Below are 21,795 nucleotides of genomic sequence, written 5' to 3' on the forward strand. Positions count from 1 at the left end.
TTTGCTCCCCGCAGCAGAGGGGCATAAGAAGAACAGAGTTGGCTTTTCTCCCTGAGAGATGATGAGAAGCAAGTGCTTTCTTGGCTCTTCTCTCTTTTTTTTTTTTTTTAATTTGGGGTTTGTTTGATTTGATTTGATTTCCCTCCTCCCTGCGCTGTCACGGAAGCCGCTTCTCCTCCACCTCCAAGGGATTTGCTTCTTCACACAGCGAGCGCCAGGGGGTAAAGAGTCAAAAACAAACCCAACGCCAAACCCGGTGCCGGTGCCTGGAAACCCTCGGCTGTCCCCGCTGCGGGTGCCGGGGGGGCAGGAGGACAAGGCTGGGGCTGGGGTGCCCTGTGGGGGTGGGGGTGCAATGCCCAGGGCCCAGGAGAGAGGGGAAAAAAGGGGAGGGGGGGGGGGAGAGGCGCTGGAGGATCTTTCCTCCCTCCTGCTACCGCAAGACTGAGGGCTGGGGGGTTCCTGCCCTCCCTGGTTAGTTATCCCCAAGTTTTATCTCTCAGCCTCTAGCACATCTCTCGGTCCTAACTGGGCGGTTTTCCTCTCTGGTCCTGTCTAGCTGCGAAGGGGATTATCATAACATGTGATCTTCCCGTTCTTTATATTTTAATTTTTAATTTTTTTTTAGGGTGGAGGAGGAGGATGGGTCGGTTCCGCACCTCCTCGTCGGCGGGGCTGGTCCTTGCTGCGTTCAGATGCAGGCGGTGTTTTCCAGCCGCATCTTCTCCTCCAGCAGCCGGTGCGTGTGTGTGTGTTTATGTCTGTATGTGTTTGTGCCTGCCTGTCTGTCTGTCTGTGTGTGCGGGGCGGGGGCAGCCTGCACCGCCCGCCCGCCTGGTACCGGCTCTCCCTGCAGCACCCTCTGCCAGCCCGCTCGGCACATGACACTGGCCCTGTCCCCTACGCCCCGGTGACACAGTCCCCGCCCGAGCGCCCACAAGGCAGCCCCAGGGCGTGGGGACAATGGGGTGGCTTCGGGGTTTGGTTTAGGTGTGGCTCACACGATGCTGAGACGGCCACATGCATCGGGTTTCTTTCCATAGTCACAAACGTGAGCTGGGTCAAGCCAGGCAGTGAGGGGACTTGTGACCTGAGAAGCTGCGGTGGCTGCTCTGCCACCACTGACGCTGCCCCAGCCAACGCTGAGCGTGATTTGCTCAGGTGACTCCAAAACAAAGCTCCTGGAGAGGCTCCAGTGTGTAGCGATCAGGGGGTGAAAGCCATAGAAATCATTTTAATTCAAGGGGTGAGTTCCCCCCCCCCAGCTTCATTCTCGCTTTCCTCAGCTTTCCTGGCAGTGTGACACCATTAACTTCTGTTTGACGTCGCAGAGGGAAGCAGGTCCAATGGGAGCCCAAAAGTAGATGAGGTTATTCTTGTGCCCATGTGTGCACGGGTTCAGACCACAGAGGGATTTGGAGAATGTGGGTCACGCAAAGAAGAATAAGGCAAAGTTTATTTCCCTTTGAACGTTTATGTAAGGCAGGGTTATTTAGTTAGGTTTTGGGGTAGAATTTTCTGACTTTACCCTTCCTTTTTTGTACGTTTTTAATGAGAAAACACAATAGAAAATGTTAAAATTTGGAGAGTTTTTCCTCTCCTTTTTCTCTTTACCTTTTGTTTGAAAGCAGCTAAAATACTGTATAATTACAAACCAAAAATCTCCTGCCATAACTGACAGTTAGTGTCCTTCAGAGGGTTTGAGGATGCTGTGTGCTCTGCTCCCCTGGGATATTCTGAGTTCTTTCAACTCGAGCATCTTCAGTGGGAGCTGGGGATATGCAGCATTTCCTAGAGCTAAAGTCAATGTGACATTAATGAGATGCTGTCATTTAATAACTGCGCTTTGTTGTCATCGTTTGTTGATTGCTGCCTTTAAGAAAAAATGCAGTATAGTTTTTATACCCAGATTTTAGTCTTATGCCTAACTTAAATGTTTTTCTCAGTAAATTTCACCAGGATTAAACTGTGGCACTTGAGAAAATCCCAGGCCAAGAGCTGTAGTTCCATGGATGTAATAAAGGTCACGAAGGTCCTGTGTATAGTTTAAACAAGAACTCGACATGGAGAGCAACATTAATTTTGCACTGTAAGTTGAAAATCAAAGTTAAATATATTCATTTATTTGTGGTATCTTGATGGCAGTACCATAAAACTTTCTAGTTGTTGTTGATTGTAGGGTATAAAAGTGACTTAGAACTGAAAGATTTAATTACTCCTCCCTGTTATTGCCTGTTTTGAGAACACCAATACCAGTGCTAATGAGCACATTTCTAGTTTAACACTACTAAAATCCATTCATGCCTGGGAGCTAAGAGGAGCTAACACCTAAGGGCAAAATTTTGTGGTTATTATTGACAAACACTGTTGTTTAGAGTACAAACTGATGAGATTCGAGGAACAGCCCATACCTAGAGCTGTCAGAGAGTGCCCATGTTAGCTGAACAGCGTGTATGAACAGTGACATGTATGATAATGATTAATTTTAGTTAGTTCCTAAACTATGGAAATATGAATACAGTCCTTGAGATCTCAGGTAAGGTTCGTGCTCCAGACCATGACTGTCACTAGGACACTGGGGGAATCATATGATTTGGGAAGTGACTGGCTTTGCTCTAGTGGTTTGGCACAGCACCAAAGCATCCAGAGAATAAACAGCAAAACTGTGAATCATTCATTTGGGGGGAGGAGGGAAGAGCCAATGGCATGGCACAAAGTTGGGAGGTGTGTCACCTGTGCCACCTGCCCTCTCTGCTTGACAGCCCTGTTTGCAAAAGCCAGAGGATGGGCTGTCCTCTTCCACATCCCCCCGGAGTGGTGCTACATCTCAGTCGCTTTGCACTTTGGTTGCTCGCGCCCTTCGCTCCCTGTTCCTCGTACCTCTCCAGTTTGCCTCACCTTTCCTCCTCGTATTTCCTCAGCAGCTATGACCAGCCTGAAGGAAATCTGTCGTGGCCTTCCTCTATACCCGTTGCCTGAAAACAGAGGTCGGAGGAAAGGAATACCCCATGCACCCGTGAGAACTCCTAATCTCACTGGTCAGGAGAAAAAGGTAACATGGGCTTTCCCAGGGCCTCACTTCTCTTCCTTTCAGATAAATGCAGCTCAGGGCAGCAGACCTGATTGCCTGAAATGCTTTTCTGAATATTCACCTAACTTTGTGGCAAACGTGTTTCCTTGGTGTTATAATTTCAATGGGTAAAGGGACAAAGTGCTGAAAACGCTTCTGCTTGCTTGCTTTCTTCCCCCCCCAGAGATAAGCAGATTGATATGAAGGAAATTCATGGCCCAACAGCTACCATGACTTTGACTGGCTAAACAAAAGGCATGAGACTTCAATGCTGTCAATCCAGCGTTGTTCCTTGGAGGTGAAATGATGACCGCTGTTGTGAAAACACTGCATATGTATGGGAGTGAAAGCTAATCCCTCAGATACAATAAATGTCAAATGTGGTGAATCAACATCGTGGTGCAAGCTACACATATGTATATTTGCATAAGAGATCCAAAGATAAATCATTTTAACTAGTAGTCTGAAGTGTCCTGGAATTTAGGCAAGTTTGTAGGGAGTTAATTATTTGTCTTTAGTTGTGTAATTCTTTTTCTGTCTCTTTTTGTTTGAATAGTCTACGTACACACTAAAGTAATCATTGCATTATTTCACGTTAGTGATTTTAAAAATGTCATCAGCAGAAAATAATGGTCAATGGGTGGAGATCCTTAGGAATTTGTGTGGGAGAGGATAAGGTGAGTTCCTTAGTTTGGAAGTCTGTGCTTCATCACGTGTAACATCACTTAAAATGTACCATTCTGGTCAGAACAGATAAGTTCCTTCCCCACTAACAAGTTGCATGCAACTTTTTTGCCTTCGTGGGAGTTCCCCACTGGCATGAGCAGCCAAATTCTTTCAAAGCCCACTTGCAGCAGCAGAGCAGAGCCTAGTCAAAGGGTAGAAAGAGGAACAGCTGTGAGATATCCAAAGAGGATATACTTCAATGTCAGGAGCGTTCATGGCTGAGGCATGCTGTTCGTGCCTGGGACAGCTCAGACACGTGGAACTGTGGCTACTAAGCGTGCGGAAGAAGGGGGCTGTGGTGTGTGGTGATGGCTGTGAGGGTAAAGGAGCAGGGAGTGAGTTTCACCGCATGTCGGAACATTGCCAATCATCTCCGTTTTATCCCTTGCCTTTGCTAATCACTTTTCCCCAGGAGAAGTCTGCTATAGTGTGGAGGAGTCCGTGTTGCAGGAGAGAAGGTGGTGTTTCTCAAAAGGACGCCAAACCTTACTCTCTACCTGGAGAGAAAGGTAATGACAAAGTCCTCTTGCCTATATAGAAACTGGAATAGTTTCCTGCCTCCTTTAAGTGTTGCAGGGAGATGGCAGTAGGCCGATTCCCTGGTCCCAGTGTACCGTCTAACATCCTACCTACATCTCTCCTTCTTATCTACCACATGTGATAAGAGGTCATGCTAGTTGAGTTTTTTATTAGACTGTTAACGATTTAAAAGCTTCCTTTCTGATCTATTTTACTCCGAATCTTCCACCTTAAACTCTTAACAGAGTTAGAGGCTCAGGTGGTATTTATTTTATATCTGAAAGGTCAAATATCTTTTTTTTCTAAGAGGTGTTCCGTGCTCAGAAAACCATGTGGACAGACAACTCCAGAAGAGGCTGTCTGTCTGTATGGTGTTGTGTAAGTCTTGAAACAAGCTTCCAGATCTTGTTGGCAGCGTGTAACGCTGAGCGTATTGCAAGGCTTGTCATTGTATGTGACACTTTGTTCATTTTCTAACTGAAGTACTCAGGGGAAGCTTTGACAGAAGTTAATAATGTTTTGCTGATTTCCTCAGGATTTGTCCCTCTCTTCATATGCCTTCATTGCAGTTTTAGCCCTTTCCACAATAAAAAACCTTAGCACTGCCAGTGCTTTATCTTCTTGGGCCTCTTTTTATGGTTATAATAGAAATTCTGTAAGTGAGATTTATAAAGTTCTCTGTGTTTTGGGGCTTGCTGAAGAGGTATATAGTTCTTCCTATAATACATACTTTAATCTTCTTGGATAAATCAAGCCATTTCTCAAAACCGATTCTGTTTATATGTTTTCTGAGTTCTCTTCCTTCAGCATTCTTTGCCTGAGACCTGAAACAGCCACATTCTCTCTCTTGCCCTCCACAGCTCAGGAAACCCTACCTTGCTGTTTCTTAGCATCTGTATGTTAATGTAAACATGCTGTAAAGAAATTGCCTATAAAATCTTCTGCATGATCCATCCTTTGCAGAACAAGCTGCATGCTCAAAAATCATTGGCATTTCAGTAAAGCTGGCACAGCTTAGGAAGAACATGCACTTCTCAGCGTTGCTCAGAGTCTGAAAAAAATGGTACTGTCTTCATCCATGCAGCAGTTCCCTTACTTATCTTAGAGCCAAATCATGTTACAATCTTCCTGCTACCCCAACATGATCATCTGCTGCCTGCGCAAAGGATCATTTGTGTTTCTGTCACAGGACTCTGAGGTCAGTAATGGGCCTTGATGACCTTGATGAGCTTCACCTGAGATCTCCACTCACACCCTCAGCCCATAGGCTTAGGGCCTCCATTTAAGCTCAGGCCTGGGACTTTTTTCTTAGTTGAGTTGGTGATGTGTCTGTAGCTCTGTCATGGGGTGTCTCTGTGCCCAGCTATGGCTGACTTTGCCACTATGTACCTTCCTGGTGAGTTCTGGGCGTTCTCCTTGTGGTAACCATCACCAGACCTGATTCTGACTTGCTCTCCTAGCTTGGCCCAAGGTCTGCACATCACCATTACCTTGCCTGATGAGCTGGACTCCTGGTGGAACCTGGCTGCCACCCCTGGGCTGCCCTGATCACCTCCCTCAGGTACTAAGAGGCTGGAAACCATCCTGCTGGCTCTGTCACTCTGGCTCCATAACCCTAAGGGAGCTGCTGGGCCTTGCTGCTTCATGACATCCTAGTGCAAGGAGCTGAAAACCAGAGCCTGTGAAGTTGTGTAGTGCCTGAAGTTCTTGTTGAACTTTCTGGTGAAGAAGTGGGACATTTGACCTTAATGGTTGCTTTACGCATCCAGAAATGAGGCCACTGTTAAAAGTTTGTATGCATATTAGGAAGACCAACCTGTTGGCTCTTATTCTGAAATGTGGCCTCAAGTTGCACCATGAAAGGTCAGATTGGATAGTAGGAAAAAAATTCTTCATGGAAAGGGCTGTCAGGCATTGGAACAGGCTGTCTGGGCAAGTGGTGGAGTCATCACCTCTGGAGGTGTTTAAAAGATGCATAGATGAGTTTCTTAGGGACATGGTTTAGTGCCGGAGTTAGGTTAGGTTATAGTTGGACTCAACGACCTTGAGGGTCTCTTCAAACCGGAGTTATTCTATGTCTAGATTATAAAGAACTTGGTTGAACTTTCCTGGTCCATAGGGCATTTATAGCAATGGCCAGTCAGAAATCAGCATGTTCACTTCCCAACTGAGCTGGTCTAAACTGGGACCCATCAAGAGGAATAATATATGAAACAACCATCTTGCTTTTACAGTTGCTGTTTGGAGAATAGTGCCAGGAAAGATTCTCGGCCTGGATATCGTTAGGCAGGAAAGGATGAGTAGGAGGCAAACAACAGCCCTGCTGGGAAAGCACAGCACTAAGAATGAAATGGTTGTAGAGTTCGGGAGTCACTTGCTTTCCTCACACTTCCCTTTCCCGCAGTAAACAGGGAGGCTGCAAATGTTAGTGTTTGAGTGTTCAAGATTCTTAAACTGGAAGTCCTGATGATGTTTTTAGGAAAGGGAAATTAATGCCATTCTGAAGAGGCACTAGTTATTCAACAAAGGGATCTCACAACAAAGATATTTACAGCTGATCAACGGGAGCAGGATTTCATGGGTTCTTTTGACTACATTTTCTTGACACTGAGACATCTGAATCTTTATTAAATAGCCACAGGATCCTGTTTTGCTGTATAAATACCAGTGAATACAAAAATGGTCATCCTACTAGTGACTAGAGCTTAAACGCAAAAATCAGATGTTAGATCCAGCTGGCAGTTCTAAGAGGGTACTTTGGCATCTGATGCTTGAGTTGCACTGAGCTCAACTGAATCAGTAACTCAGCAAATTCAGAGCAGTTTTTATTTTTAAATAGCCTATCAGGCTCAGGAGTATAAGTGTAATTTATTAATCTTTTTTATTAATCTTCAATGAACTCTGGACCTGTTTTTCTTTCTCTCAAAGGTGCTGAGCATGTGTGGCTTAAGGTTCTGTCAGTGGAAGTTATATCAAATGCACAATATCTAATATTCAGAATGCAACGTGCAACTTATAGGTAAAACCAATCCTACTTAGAGGTCAGAATAATGTTTTGTATGGCGCTTTAATGAAATGTAAGGAATAATGGCCTTGTATTGTCTTTCCACAAAAGCATGATGAGCAGCCTATTTGAATTTGCTTCTTGATTGTCTTTCTCAGGTTATTTAATTTATGACTCAATAACGAATATGCAAAATTCTCCCTGATGCACATGGCAATTGCCCTTTCATAAAGCAGTCGGGCTTCATCTAAGCAATTTTAAGAGCCCTAGCTCTCCTTTTGAGAGAGTGTTTCGGACTCTCTTGTATTTAAATTCTTTAATTTCAATACTACATTTTTTTAATGGCTAATTCACAGCTATTTATTCCCTTTCCAGCATTTCCCTGAAACTCCTTCCTGCTCTGACATTTATCCTGCACTGAGACAGCAATCAAATGTCACCTTGGTTCAGTTAAGCTAAACAAGCCCCTGTTCTAGTCTTTTTTCATAAGATCAGTTCCCTATTGTCTGTGCAACCAAGGTGCCCTTCCCACCCTTCATATAACATCCAAGTTCATGTTTCATTAATGTTTGCATCATCAAAATTCAGGCTTCTGCTAATGTGTAACATTAATAGGCTAGAGGCTTAGTCTAAGTGAATTTATTTGAAAGCCCAAGCAGATCTCGCTTGCTTGTGTTTTTAGGGCGAAGAAAAATATTTGCCCATCAGTTTCATTATGATACAAATAATATATTGATCAAAGACAGGGTGATCCTTGCCAGACTGGAAACAAAACACTTGTCTTGATAATTCTCTGTAGTTCTCATAGGCAGACAAATGTGGCAATGGTTTCCTCTTGATTTTGTTGTTGTAGGGGGTATATGTGATTTTATTCCCTAAAATTTCTTAAACCTAGAACCCACTGTGGTGGCTGCTTGCTTCTGAGATTGGCTTTGAAAATCCCCATGTATTTTGTCGTGGTGTTGATATAGCTGGGATTTTAGTGTTTATTAATAACATGCCCTTGAAAAATGACTGTTTATCTAACTGGAGAAGAGTAAGGTAGTGTTTGAGGACAGAATTTGCATTTTCTCATCTGGCAAATAGCTCTCTCCCCACCTTGTCATTCTCTGTGAGGAATGGTGAATCTAATTTGTAGGGGTTTACTGGTCTGATCCTCAGCTGGTGCAAATCAGTATAGAATCACTGCTCTGAAAAGGTCTGACCTATCTGCCTGTTCAGTAGCAAGTACACCACCAAAAACCTCTCTTAGTATGGGGCATTTTTAGATGTAGAGATATTGTTCTTTCAGTGTACTCTGAGGTATGTGAGACCAGTATGCTCAGATGAAGGAGCTGGAGAGCACCTATGAGCCAGACCATCCTCACGTTGAGTGAGGAGGTTTATTACTGAGCTGAGGGCTTTATAGAGCTTTTCAGGACTTCTTACCAGGATGGATGGTGATGATACCTGGACTGGATGCTTCTAGATGCCTTTGTTCTAGATACCTGTACTACAGCCCACCCCTTCAATTGCTCCAGGAAATACTTTCTTCCGTAACTCTCTGACTTGCCAGTGCCAGGTGTCACAAACGGAGTATCCTTGCTATACTTGGTCCTTTCCAAAACTGGGCTTTCCTGGTGGTTTTGTAAACTGTTATCAGATTTGGAAGCAAGCTTGATCACTTTCTATCCTTTCCACAGCCATTAAAAATCAGCCTAATGAAGATGTGAAATTCCATATGATCAGTGAATCTCTTCAACTAAAAATTATTTTGGTAGTGTTGCCGTTTGTCAGGGAACTTACAAGATCTTTTAGCATCTTTGCGTGAAGTTGACTTCTTGAAGATTAGAAAAATCTTCATTCTCATTATGGTTTTAATCATATGGAACATGGAATACAGAGGCATGACTTAACAGACTGTTGCTAAAGATAGTGATTTATTTATGGTTTCTTTCATTCAAGAGGACATACTGTACTTTGCAAACCATAGGCAATGTCTTTGAACGCAATAGAGAGTGTAAACCACGTAGTATCATCTGCAGAATTTAATTCAGTGCCTGGTGATCGCTTCAGCTAATTTGGAAGTGATACATGTAGCATCAATAAAATAAACCACCACCCTCTGCAATACATTAGGATGCTAAATGTAGTGAACTTAAATAAAACTTAGCCCAAGAACTCATCTGGGAGTATGTCACGTAACTCAGGGCTAAAACCCCCTTTTTTGAATGGAAAGTACAGTCGGGTCTTCAGTGTGTCTATAAGTTCATGGTCTCAGTCTAAGGATCTCTGAACAATGTTTTCCTTGGTAGTTCAGTGCCCCCTAGCATTGTGAGAGGGAATTCGCCCATGTCTGAAATCGATAGGATTGAGCACCACTTAACAAATCTCTGGGGTCTCTCCATGGAGATTTGGGGAGGTGGAAAGGAAAGGGTTATTGGTGTACAGCAATTGAATCTACAAGAAAAGATGCAAGTGGAGGCAGTTCCACAGGAAAGCAGGAATGGGGCATCCCTGGTGTGAGCTTGGCCTTTTAAATTCCATCATCCTGCTGATAGCTTAGGCAGGCTTCCAGCTGAGTCAGGTTAAAGTTCAGGGGCATCCCCTTACCTCCATTTCTCTGTTACCTTGATTTTTTTGTCTCTCTTGGTTTATTTCGCAGCTGGCTTTGCGCAATGCCTTGCGTTATTTCCCACCTGAAATACAAAAAAAGCTGGCACCGGAATTTGCTGAAGAACTCAGGCTGTATGGCCATATCTATATGTACAGATTCTTCCCAGATATCGAGATGAGGTAAGGACTGCATGGTTCACATTGCATTTGACTGCCATTTGGTTACCAGCTTTCACCTGTGGAACTGACCTTTAAACAGTGGCATTGGTGTGCTTTGATTTACCTGTAGTAGAAGCCGTGTCATAAGGTATCAATGAAGTACATAATCTGAATAAATTGGGTGATCTGTTTGTCATTAGATAGCAGTGGTTTCATTTCCAGTGAGTGATACTGTATTTTTTTCTTTAAAGCTGCATAACAGTGATCCTGCTTCTCCAGCTTTCATCCTGCTCCCTGTTCTCGTGGGAGTCCCATGGGACAAGTTGGGAGAGCGTTCACCTTTCTGAACGGGCTGGGACAGGGCCAGGACAGCACAACTCAGCACAACTGAGCACAGGGAAAGGATTGTGCAAGGTTGTGTGCTTGGTAATGCAGGCTTTACCATACACAGAGACCCCAAACGCTCTGCCTCATGGCAAGACTTAGTTTCTACGGGCCAGTCATTACTCAGAGACCTCTGGTTGTGACCTGGACAGGAAACCTGAAGAGGTTCTGAGCTGGTATGAGTGGAGTCTCAATTGAATCAAGAGGTAGGATCAGATGAGGAGATGGCTTGAGACCTGCTATGAGTGGCCGGTTGCTTCCCAGTCTCACAGAGAAGGCTTTTCGGGCTTAAGACATTACATTTTTCCATCACAAACCTATATCTGACCCTGGTTTGTAATGTGCTGTGCCTGTTGCATGTTGATCCTGGAGCACCACTTCATTCTGGGGCTGATGGGGCTAATGTTTGTGAAGCAAACCAGTTTTAGAGAGGGCTGCCAGGGGCTAGCTGCTTTTTTTAGACTGATTGATTCCTTTTTGCATCCAGCAGGGGCCTGGTTAATGTCTATACAGAAAACTGAATAAAGCAAGCCACTAGAAAGCACTCTGATTTCCACAGACATCCGTATTTCTGTGTTGTCCATGCTAGTCTAGGGTCAGCTCTTGCAGAATTCAGCTAACGGGAAGACAAACAGAAGACTGTCTGGAAGTTACTGCAGAGCTGGACTTGAGAGGGCCCTGATCCCAACCTGCAGATGAGGACACTTCCCAGCCAGGCTTGGATGAGACCATCCACCAGCTTGTTTCCATCACTGGCATCAGTGACTCTTTGATAGCTTCAAATAATTTTTTGCTTTGTGACCATTTCACTGATCACTCTGATTCTTACGGTCTCAGATCAAGAAAATGCCTTTTGTTCTCTTTGGTTGGGTAGTATGTGGTTTTTGGTTCTGTATGTCCCAGGGAGCACAGTCCAACTTGGTTCTATTCCATTTAACACCCATGTTCCCATGTTCAGCTGATATCTGAATTTTGGGTTTCTCATGTTCTGGGCAATATTATGTGGCAATATCTCTTCTTGATGAATTGATATAATTCCAAAGAAATTCTGTTATATTATCACATCAGCCTTAGAAAAGCGGAAAACACTAATAAAAAAGTATTGTGGAAAAACGCAAATGCTTTCCCTCCCGGTTTGGCAACGACTGCCAGGTATTTGTTTTGGTATCCTGATGTAAGAAGTGAGGATAAGGTGCATATGATCATGGAAGGAGCCCATTTGCTAAATCTGTAGAATATACATTCCAGATCTTGGCTCATGAGCTGGTCAGGGGATGTCTAATTTCTTTTTTGTAGTTGGCACTCTTCAGCCTAAGCTTTTCAGTGTAACTGTCTTCCCTCTACAAAGCAAGCGTCCAACCACTGAAGATCTATGGTCCAAGAAAAGGAAGATCATTTAGAAACCATGTCAAATGATCCCATCTACCTTCAGGAATTTCCAGCATCTGTGATGGCGTCGTTGCTTGCAGAAAGTGCAAAACTCTTGATCGGTGGTTACGCTTCCTTTTGGCATCACAATTGTGCAAACACAGCAAAGGAACTGTCCCTGCCCCAAAGAGCTGCACTATAAATCTTGGACTAGAAGTTTCAGAGCAATTTCATAAGACAAACAGATGGTGGAGGAGAAGATAACAGTGAGATGATGGCAGCAGTTGGCATTGACGCACATAAGCGCCGAGAAACCCAACTCGAACACTTTTGTGAGGGTTTCCCGTACCTCACCTCTCATCTTCCTGGCCAAATGCATCTTTTTCAGGAAAAAGGCCCATATTTCTCCTAACGAGTTCAGTTTTTGAGCTTCTTTGGGACTGACATTCAAGCTGGATGTTTTTCCTTAGATAGGATCTTAAGCAGCAAGGGCTGATGAGCCCGACGGCACCTTCCACCAATGCTGTTTTCCTTGGCATTGCAGGTCTCTGTTCCTTGGCCTGGCAACTACATTGCAGAGACCAGTTGCAGCATCTCCAAAATAATGCAGTTAAAAAGCAAGAAGAGCTCTTGGCCACCATATTTATAACCAACTGTGATTAACGGATCTGGCAAATGATAAGCTGAATACATTTATTTGCTTAGTTCTGAAAACAATTAAATCCTGACTTGCCTGTTAAGGTGCATGTGAAATTTCAGATCTGCACTTTTGTTTTTCTCCCCTACTGAATAAAAAGCCTGCAACTCAAATGTGTTGGCACGCAGGGATGTTTCTTTGGGGTGTGTTGTGGTTGCCCTTGTGAGTCAAAGTGCCTCTTCTAAATTGTTGTGATGACTGTTTCAGAGCGTACCCCATAGGAGAATACCCGTGCAAGACCAAATCGGCTGCTGCCATTATGTTGATGATCATGAATAATCTGGATCCCTCAGTGGCTCAGGTAAGGTACAGTGGAAATAAAGAGCCTGGATTTGTAGGGCAGCAGCAAATCTGCAAGTTACTTCTTGCGTGTGTTTTCATGTGAAAACTGAAGGGTTTAGGCATATAGGTGAAATTACTCCTTGTGTAGATGATTATCACTTCTATGATACTGTCTGATTTCAAGAATCCAGAGAGTGTTGATGCAGTTTATTACTGAGGCTAAAATAATAGCTTGGAGATAGAGTGAAAGGCTCCAGGAAAGCGCTTGCCTTCTGATTGTTAAATTGCATTTTTCAGTTTCCCCAGGAGCTCGTCACTTATGGAGGAAACGGGCAGGTCTTCAGCAACTGGGCGCAGGTAGGATATCGCTGCTTTCCCAACTTGCTTCACAAAACCAGTTTCACCCTCCCCCACGCACATTCTGCTCAGGCAGTTTGTGATCATTCTTGGCAGTCGCTGTCTCAAAATACTCCAAAACATCCTGTCTGGCTAGAGGAATGCTCGCTTAGGAACTGCGTAGATGGGGAGAGCTTTGTTTACTAAGGAGAGCACAGGCAACACAGTGGAAATACTAAACATAAAACCATAAACATACCAAGCTGCGTATGATGATGTAAAGACTGTTTGTTGTATTGGTTTTTTCCCCTTTGATGCATTTTTATGTGCCTGTGTATTTTTGACATACAACTTTCGAGTAAAAATGAATTCTAGGAAACAAAAAGGTATATATTTTGCTTGCTTCTTTCTGGTTCTTTTGCATCATTTCTCACAACAATAGTGAAATTAAAAGAAAAGAGACTTTGATTAAAGAAAATGCAATCCTGAGTCTTTTTCCAAGCAAATCAGATTAGCTGTAAATTCTTACATATTTACTTGTCAGATCATAGAGCACTTCCCTGCCAGGCCTAGCAGTGTTACCCCTGGTCTACTGAGAATAATGGCAGGTGGGTAAAAGCCTGTCTAAAATCAGAGCTGAGATGTTTAAGGTGTGGTGGTATGTTTTCTGTTCTCTTTCTCTATTGAAAAAAAATGGTAATAAATACAATTTAACCCAAGTACTGCAAAATGCGTGTGGGAAACATTTTCAAGAGATATTTGACTTCAGCAACATATTTAGACTCATGTTTTTTATAAGTTCAATTCTCTGTGTCTGAATCCTCTACAGGTGTGTGGTGGCAGGAGGAACATTTAATGACCAATCATCCTGAGTGTGGATGGCACAAGTGTTATTGTGAATGACAATTTTGCTTCTGAATCTGTAGCTTATGCAAACAAAACCTGACTTCAGGAGCCAACTTCTGTCAGAAAGGATCGTGTATGCTCCTTGTCAGGGCTTTGCCTGAATCTGGCCTCTTAGTTATTAAAAATCCAAGCAAAACTAATGTGTAAATGAAGTTCCTGGGTCGGGGAGAGGCATGGGTTCCTCCCTGTAACATGGAACCGAGAGACCTGTGTTTTCCTTGCAGTTTGACTGTCATTTATTTGTTTGTGGCTGAGACAAAACTCCTGCTTCAGTTTCTTAACCTGGTAAATGGCAGTTAAATAAAAGTCTTAGGCAGCTTTTGAGGCAAAACTGTTCTGACTTTAAAAATAAAGGTACCGTGGCGGTGCACACCATTTCTTAATTCTGTGTACTAATTAGTAAATGCCAGTTAACTGATGCCTGTTAACTATCTGAGTTTTGCAGCATTTCTGATGTGAGCAGCACCAGCAGTTTCTATAGCAGCCTGTAGTGGACTGACATCCCTTGGGTCTTGCTGGTCTGCAAGGTGAAGTAGAAGCGCTGCCAAAGTCAGGAACGTTCCCTTTTCTCTTGTCCAGAGCCATGACCTGCAGTTGTTTCACACCACAACAAACAAAACTTTGTTGTCTTTTCTTACTTAGAGTAGGAATCACATGAATTATTTGGTTATGACAGAAGATTTTGTTCTGTTTGTGGCTTGAAAACAACATGTTTTTTGGTAATCTGTCATTGCAAAGTTCCTAGTGAAAAGGTTCAGTTTGATTTATAACATCCGCACAGACCTGTGCTTTCTTCTGAATAATTTTAAAAGTAAGAACCATGTCCTGAGTTAACTTTGCAAGCCTGCAGACAACAGAACTGTTCCTTAGCCAGGAAAGGCTTTTGTCTCCTCCTTGCTAGTCATATCTTTCAATGCATGAAGATCTAAGTGTCTCACAGCTTCTAGTTTTATTACAATGTTTTTCCCAGCCTGCTAAGGAGTTGGGAGTTCAGCTAGTTACCTGTTCTGTCCTAGCACCAGAATTTGGTTATTCAGCGTTTTTCTTGAACCAAAGAAGTTAAAAGCAAGACAGTAACTCTAGTACCTCTTTCCTCCTCAACATAACTTGCAGCTTGGAAATTAACTGGGTTAGGAGGGACTGGCTTCAAATCTGCACCATTTTCTATTCAGATCAAAGCTCAGAGAGGTTCAGTGCCCACACCAATTGATACTGCTGTCTCTGATCAGCAATTCATTCAAAACATTGCCTCTGTGTCCCTACAGCAACTCTAGTTTCAAGCTATTTTTGAATTCCAGTATTGCATGGGAAAGCTCTTCTTGGGCCGAGTTGACACATAGGCTTTGTGGCACACAATGATGGGTGCAAATCAAATCTATTGGCAGCTTAGATGGTTAAAACCTACTTTTTGGCATATATTGAGTAACTATTGAATTATGCAGATGAAGTTGCGATGCGTTTATTTGTGTACTCCCGGGTGCCTCAAGGACTTCACTGGCCATAGTGAAAGCTGAATTTTTTTCTTTGAGAAGAATTATTTCATTTTTAAGTGCACATTGTAATATCAGTTTGAAAAGATGACAAGCACCAGACAATGCTGAATTATCCATTTCAGGTTAGGATCAACTATATGCATGGGTATTTTCATCACTTTGCAAAGCCAAACTGCAAAGTTTTCCTTATAAAAGATTGCCAGGAAAGTGCCAGAATCAAATGGGTAACTTCAAGATAAAATTAAAAAGGCTTTAAAAATGAAGGATTCCTGGATTTTTACTGGAGAAATTATTCTGGAACTTATTCAGGCGTTTACTAGTTGGTGAATTATGTTTCCTGCTGAGTGATGTTTCTTAATGGACTTTATTAAAAGCAAGAATGTGTTGAGAGCTCTGGCTGTTATTCCAGATACAAATACACCTCATCTCTATAGCTGCCTTCATACTCAAAGTTTAGGAGCTTCACAAAGAAACACAAAAGTAAGATGGAAACAGATTCCCTCACTTTGCTTGCTTTTCCTTTCAGTTCTGGTTGGTAATGCACTATTTGTCAGAGATGACTGAAGAGCAAACACTGGTAATGTACAGCGGACACCCTCTGGGACTCTTTCCCAGCCATCGGAATGCTCCTCGATTAATCATTACTAATGGCATGGTACGTATTAGCATCTTGTTTTCTCATTTCTCTCTTCTTCTCTTTAGTTTTCAAGTATTTACTGAATTAAAATGTTATGTGTACTACCTGAACTTACAACAGCACACAGGAGAATCTGGGGTCTGACCTCTGCAATATTGATTCCAGTACAGTCTCTCTTCCCTTGAGTGTGATGATCTGCATTGGTGGAAGGAACAATCCTCTTTATCAGATGACTTCTATTCTGACTGAGCCTGGGGTGTACGTGTTCCTGACCAGAACTGTTCAGCTAGGCTCAGTTTGGAAGATTTAAAAGCCCTCAGTAGGCAAACAGATCATTTTTAATCAGATGCTCAGCTACCTGGGTTGCTTTGCTTGGAAGGCAAGGTGGCCAAGTGACCACGCTGGTTCATTGCCAGTCTTTTGAGCCATTTTGTATCTCTCTCTACAGCCTAGTTTTGTGGGTCGTGAGCTGCTTTCCTTAAAGCTCACCTGACAGTCACACTGCCAGAAATACCAGACATCTTTTTTCTAACACTATAATGCATGGAATCAACCACCTGAATTACTCCTCTTGCTTTTCACTGTTTTTCTATGTGTGTAGCCATAGTTAGACAAATGTAGGTTGTTAGAAAGATCTGCTTAAATGTCTTATTTGCTGATCTGGGTTTTCTTTTGATTTTTTTTTTTTCCTTAGGTTATTCCCAACTATTCCACCAGAGATGAATATGAGAAGATGTTTGCTTTGGGAGTAACAATGTAAGAAGATACCTCACTATTAAACTGTATCAAATACTTCACATAATTCAGACATCAAGCAGCGGCTGGTTAAAATATCTAATGCAGATGGATTTCAACTGTGCTGCATAAAGTCCTAATGCTGCAAAGCATTAATTTAAGTGGAATTACTTAGGCGTTTGAGTTATGTTCAGCCACACATATAAGGATGTAATTGAGGTCTGTTAGGAATTAGTATTAGGTTTATGTGTGGGACTTGGCTGAGTTATAGTCTGAAACCTTAATCATCACCTACTTATAACACTGGCTAGTTCTACTTTGCAGTGGTTGTTCTGCAATCTACAGAAAATACAAGTTATGAACCATGCCTTCGCACTAAGAGAAAACTTTGAAGTAGAAAGTTATTTGTTATATTTTTGAATGATTATTTACCCACTTTTTACTGCTCATCTGATTGATGAGCACAGGGATATTATTCTGTTGTGTAGCATGGAGAGAATAAATTAAAGCTGGAGAGCTGGGTGTGTACAGATAAGGAAGCTGGAAGAAGTGGAAAGGCTTGAATAAAGGATTTCCATTGATGCTTTCCTGGCAGCTTCGTAGGAATGTGGACAACCATTTTGGGCTGACAGCTTCAAAAGTGACTGTGTGACTTAAAAGCACCAGTGCCACTGAAAAACAACAGCACAGAGATGCCAACAATGTGAAAAGGAGTGTCCTTGTGTCTTAGTCACTATGCTAAATGCCAAAACAAGTTTACACTGAGTTTTTTGATCCAGGCGTTTCTGAACTCAGTTTAAAGAGCTTAATGATTCTCTGAAAACATGTTGGTACGTTGCTAATGAAGAAACTCAATTAAGTTGTGAATTTGATAACAGCAAACTTCTAACAACAAAACAAAGCAGAGATTTTGTTGTTGTTATACTGTAAACATATGTAGAGATGTACAGAATTCATACCAGCCTGAGTAGCATGCATTGTTGTGTTGGTTGCTATTGCAGGTATGGGCAGATGACTGCAGGGAGCTACTGCTACATTGGGCCTCAGGGGATTGTCCATGGGACTGTGGTAAGAAACTGGGAAAGGGTCTATTTGTCAATACCTGCTGGAGGCGGCTATCTCCGGGGTGGCTGGTGACTGCAGTGGAACGGTTTACTGTGAGAGGATGTTCTGGCTACTGAAGAAATTCTCATTGCTTAAAATTTGGTGTCCTTCCCCTCAGTCCATGGCATCTTATCCTGAAGGAATCTGCAAGGAAGGTCTCAGTCTGAGCTTGTATCTAGCTACAATAAATGAAGTATGAGTTGACCAAAATGTGTTGGATATAAACATTTTCTTAGCTTGTTTTCTTAGGTGTTTTCCTCAGCTGTCTTTTGCAGCCACTCTCAAGAAGTGTCTCTACCCCACGAGCCAGCGTGTTGGGAACCTGTGATTGTTCTATCCTGTTCTATGATGAGAGAAATAAAAATGATCAGGACAGATGGTTTCATAACATCACTCTGTAACAAGTTCCCTTTTAAAAAGATTAAAAGAGTTTCACGGTCCCAATGATCCCAGAGTTTCAAACTCTCTTTGCAAAAGGGATAGAAGATCTTTAAATTTCAGGGACTCTAGAGAGCAATAGCTCCTGGTAATTGCTATATTGTGTTGTGTGCAGCTCACAGTGCTCAATGCAGGCCGTCGCTACTTGAAGGCAGAAGATCTGTCTGGAAAGGTGTTTGTTACTTCTGGTCTTGGAGGGATGAGTGGGGCTCAAGCGAAGGCCGCGGTGATCGCTGGCTGTGTGGGCATCATTGCAGAGGTGAGAGCAATGCTGCTTTTGTTCTGTCTTCTCCCAATGTGCCGAATCAGAACCCTCATTCTCCTGATCCAACATGTTCCTCAAGTAACCCTGACAAGCCAAACTGAAAAAAAACCAGCAACATTACTCTTTTCTTATATCTGTCTTTTTCATTCCTGAGCATTTTCCATGGCTGCTCCACTCTTTATTTTTTCACTCACTGGATCGATCAGATTGTGAGTATATGGATTGTAACTTGATTGCTTCACAAATAACGCAGAATGATGCTGTCAGATGAGCCATTCTCAGTGCCTGAGCTGCCCTCATTTCATGTGTGAAAGGGTGTAACCTCCACAGGCAATTTCCATGGGAGCTGCACTCACTTATGCTGAAAACAATCCATGTTAAAAAGGTGTTAAGTTACATTATGATTAATCTTTAATGCCTCTGGCACCTTTATCAGGTACAAGGCAAAGTACCTGTTAAAAAGGTTGGTGTGATTCACTCATCAAGGTTGGGACTAACAAAGTTGGTGCTTCTTGTGATTCTCTGGAGTCAATGGGATTTTGTAAAACTGAGAATTTTAAGTTATCTTCATGATGATAATGATGAGGTTAAATACTGGCACATAGGAGAATCCCAGTTTGCAGAAAACAAAGGTAAGTTCTGCTGAGGGGAAGTGCTGATGGGAGAAGTTCTGTAGTACCATTTTCCCTGTTCCATGAGGCTCACCCAGAGCATACATTCTTTGTAGAGAGACTTTCATCCTGATGTAACGTTCCTCTGTTCCAAATACATTAAAATAGCCCTGCTATTTCCTCCCATAACCAAAGACTCAAATAATGATCTGTGATTCAAAGACTGTTAATGTCCAAGTAATCAGAATAGTGTATGGTAGGATCCAGTGGATTCACAGATATTCTTAAGTAGCATATATAACGCAGAACACCATCATCATAATTTTGGTAAGTATATATGCCTGTAAGTTTTGAGTGAAATAAGTTTTCATATTAAAAAGTAACATTGAGTTGTCCTAGTACCTGCATTTTTCAGCTCTCATGCTTATCAGAGGGTTCTGTTCTAACAAATCAGATGGAAGGATGGATGACAGAAACAGTGCAACAATTTTAACAGTAAATGTTGCTCTGCAATGCTGTGAAAATGGTAGTGAATATCTTTAATTATACTGACTATTGAGTAAAAATAAACACTTCAATACATTTCTTTCCTCATGACCTTCTTTGAATTCAGTACGCTGGGGAAACGCTCTTGGTGGAGCAGATTAAGGATTGACCTAAATGCATTGAGCTCTTTTGACTCTTGGTACTGCTCCAGAGGAAGAGGCTTCTGAGAACTAAACTCCAGTTGGAGCTGACTGGTGTGGGAGTTCAGCCTTCTCAGCCAAAGTCATTTATAGAGAGAATTAGTTGGCAGTCCTCTGTTGCAGGCATGTCACTGGCTGCAATGAAAAGGGTAAGAACATTGCAATCTGACTGATGGTAATTATAATTAAACTTCAAAACATAATGGGTCAGTATACCCAGATGGCATGCTGTAATTCCACTCTGCTCTGGCCAGCTCAGGTGTTATTCATGGAAGGTCAGGGGTTCATCTCTTTTAGAATGATAGTGTGAAAGTGGTTTTGTTAGCTCATGAGTTTTAAATGTATTTGAGACCTCATCAGATACTCCCTGCAGATGAAATAAATTTATTCCGTTTATTAGTGAATAAATTATTATTGAATAAATTAGCTTTATTCAGACTTCTGCTCTATCATCATGGCCTTTCAAATGCTGGAGTACAAAGGAGAGATTCCAGTGAATGCTGTTCACAGCCGTCCTTTGTCCCTTTCATCTCTATGGCTGCAGATGATTTTGTTCAGGAGACTGAATATCGCCTGGTTTTTATCTCCTGCGAGATGATCCTTGTCGGAAATGAGTCTCAGGAGCACATGTGGATAGCTATACATATGTATAGATTATTTATTTAAGGAACTATTTATGCAAATGACACTGATGAATTGTGCAAGAGATGTCATTTTGTCAGCCAGGGCTTCCGAAGCTCAGACAGAAGGGATTAATGGTTCAAGTCTTTTACCTCTTCTGTTTGACGCGAAGCAGACTGTAATTTTCCGAAATAATTATGTGGAGGGCCAGACTATCTCCTCTGAGCTGCACTGAGCTCTCTGAGGTTACACTGGAGGTGACATTAGCTCATCATGTTTGTGCAGTTTTTTAAACGCCTGAGATGCTGATCAAAAAATGAACCTATTTTTGAAAGTGTGGTTCAAAGGACGCCGGTTTTCTTCAGTACGCTTGCAGGTCTGTGAAAGACTAGAACTGTCAGAGAGGGCTGAGGTAAAATATGTAGGATGTGGTAACAGATTTAAATAGATCTGATCTGTGTTATGCTGAGCTTTAAATATACCCAATTCCTGTAATTCATAAAGACCATTTAATCTTTCCTCCTGTGCTGATTTAAATAACTCCCAAAGAAGCTGTTCCTCACGGCACCTGACTTTATTGAATAATTCCATTGGCAGTGACACTGATATTATCATAATCTGGGGGTTTGGAAGGACAGTCTTTGTTACTGATGTTGGAAATGATGGAAGGTTTCTTATGCTAAGAATAATTAGGAAAGAGGTTTCCTGGTGTTCAAGGAATTCCTGAATACAAAACTTATTTAATTTACATATAAGTACTTTGTTAATGACAAATAATAAAATGAAAATGATGGGGGTGGATTATAGAGAAGTAAAAGTGCATTAATAGAATACCAGAAGCTAACCAGGTTACATGTTCTTATGCACAGACACCACTGTGGGTGTTTAAATCCATTCCTACCACAGAAAATTGGCTTAAATTAATTTTGCCGCTTGATTTATGCCAAGGATAGCTCATTATAAAAGTATTAATGATGTGCAAGTTTGTACATTGAGCCATTAATATGCAATCTGTGCCAAAGCCTCCACAGTTAGTCTGTCCTTTTATATTTTTATCCAGCTGTCTCTTATGCATATACACGCGGACACAAAAGCTGAGCCCAGAAGAGAGTACAAATTTAGGACTGAGCTTGTTTGGAGCTTCAAAGTTCAAACAAGA

General features: G+C 42.3%; 1 protein-coding gene across 1 annotated transcript in view; it reads left to right on the top strand.

The window, feature by feature from the left end:
• Nucleotides 1-2,926: 2,926 nt before the first annotated feature.
• The window catches only part of UROC1 (urocanate hydratase 1), a gene marked incomplete at both ends in the record, with an annotated part of 36,859 nt that continues 17,990 nt past the window's right edge, over nt 2,927-21,795 (top strand). Inside the window, 8 exons of the mRNA XM_080350501.1 lie at nt 2,927-3,052; nt 9,964-10,094; nt 12,730-12,823; nt 13,102-13,161; nt 16,066-16,194; nt 16,871-16,932; nt 17,913-17,979; nt 18,569-18,712. Coding sequence (XP_080206627.1) covers nt 2,927-3,052; nt 9,964-10,094; nt 12,730-12,823; nt 13,102-13,161; nt 16,066-16,194; nt 16,871-16,932; nt 17,913-17,979; nt 18,569-18,712 — 813 coding nt within the window. The remainder of the gene's footprint in view (nt 3,053-9,963; nt 10,095-12,729; nt 12,824-13,101; nt 13,162-16,065; nt 16,195-16,870; nt 16,933-17,912; nt 17,980-18,568; nt 18,713-21,795) is intronic.

The sequence above is a fragment of the Nesoenas mayeri genome, assembly GCF_963082525.1.
Source record: "Nesoenas mayeri genome assembly, chromosome: 10".
In the NCBI taxonomy this organism is placed as follows: Eukaryota; Metazoa; Chordata; class Aves; order Columbiformes; family Columbidae; genus Nesoenas; species Nesoenas mayeri.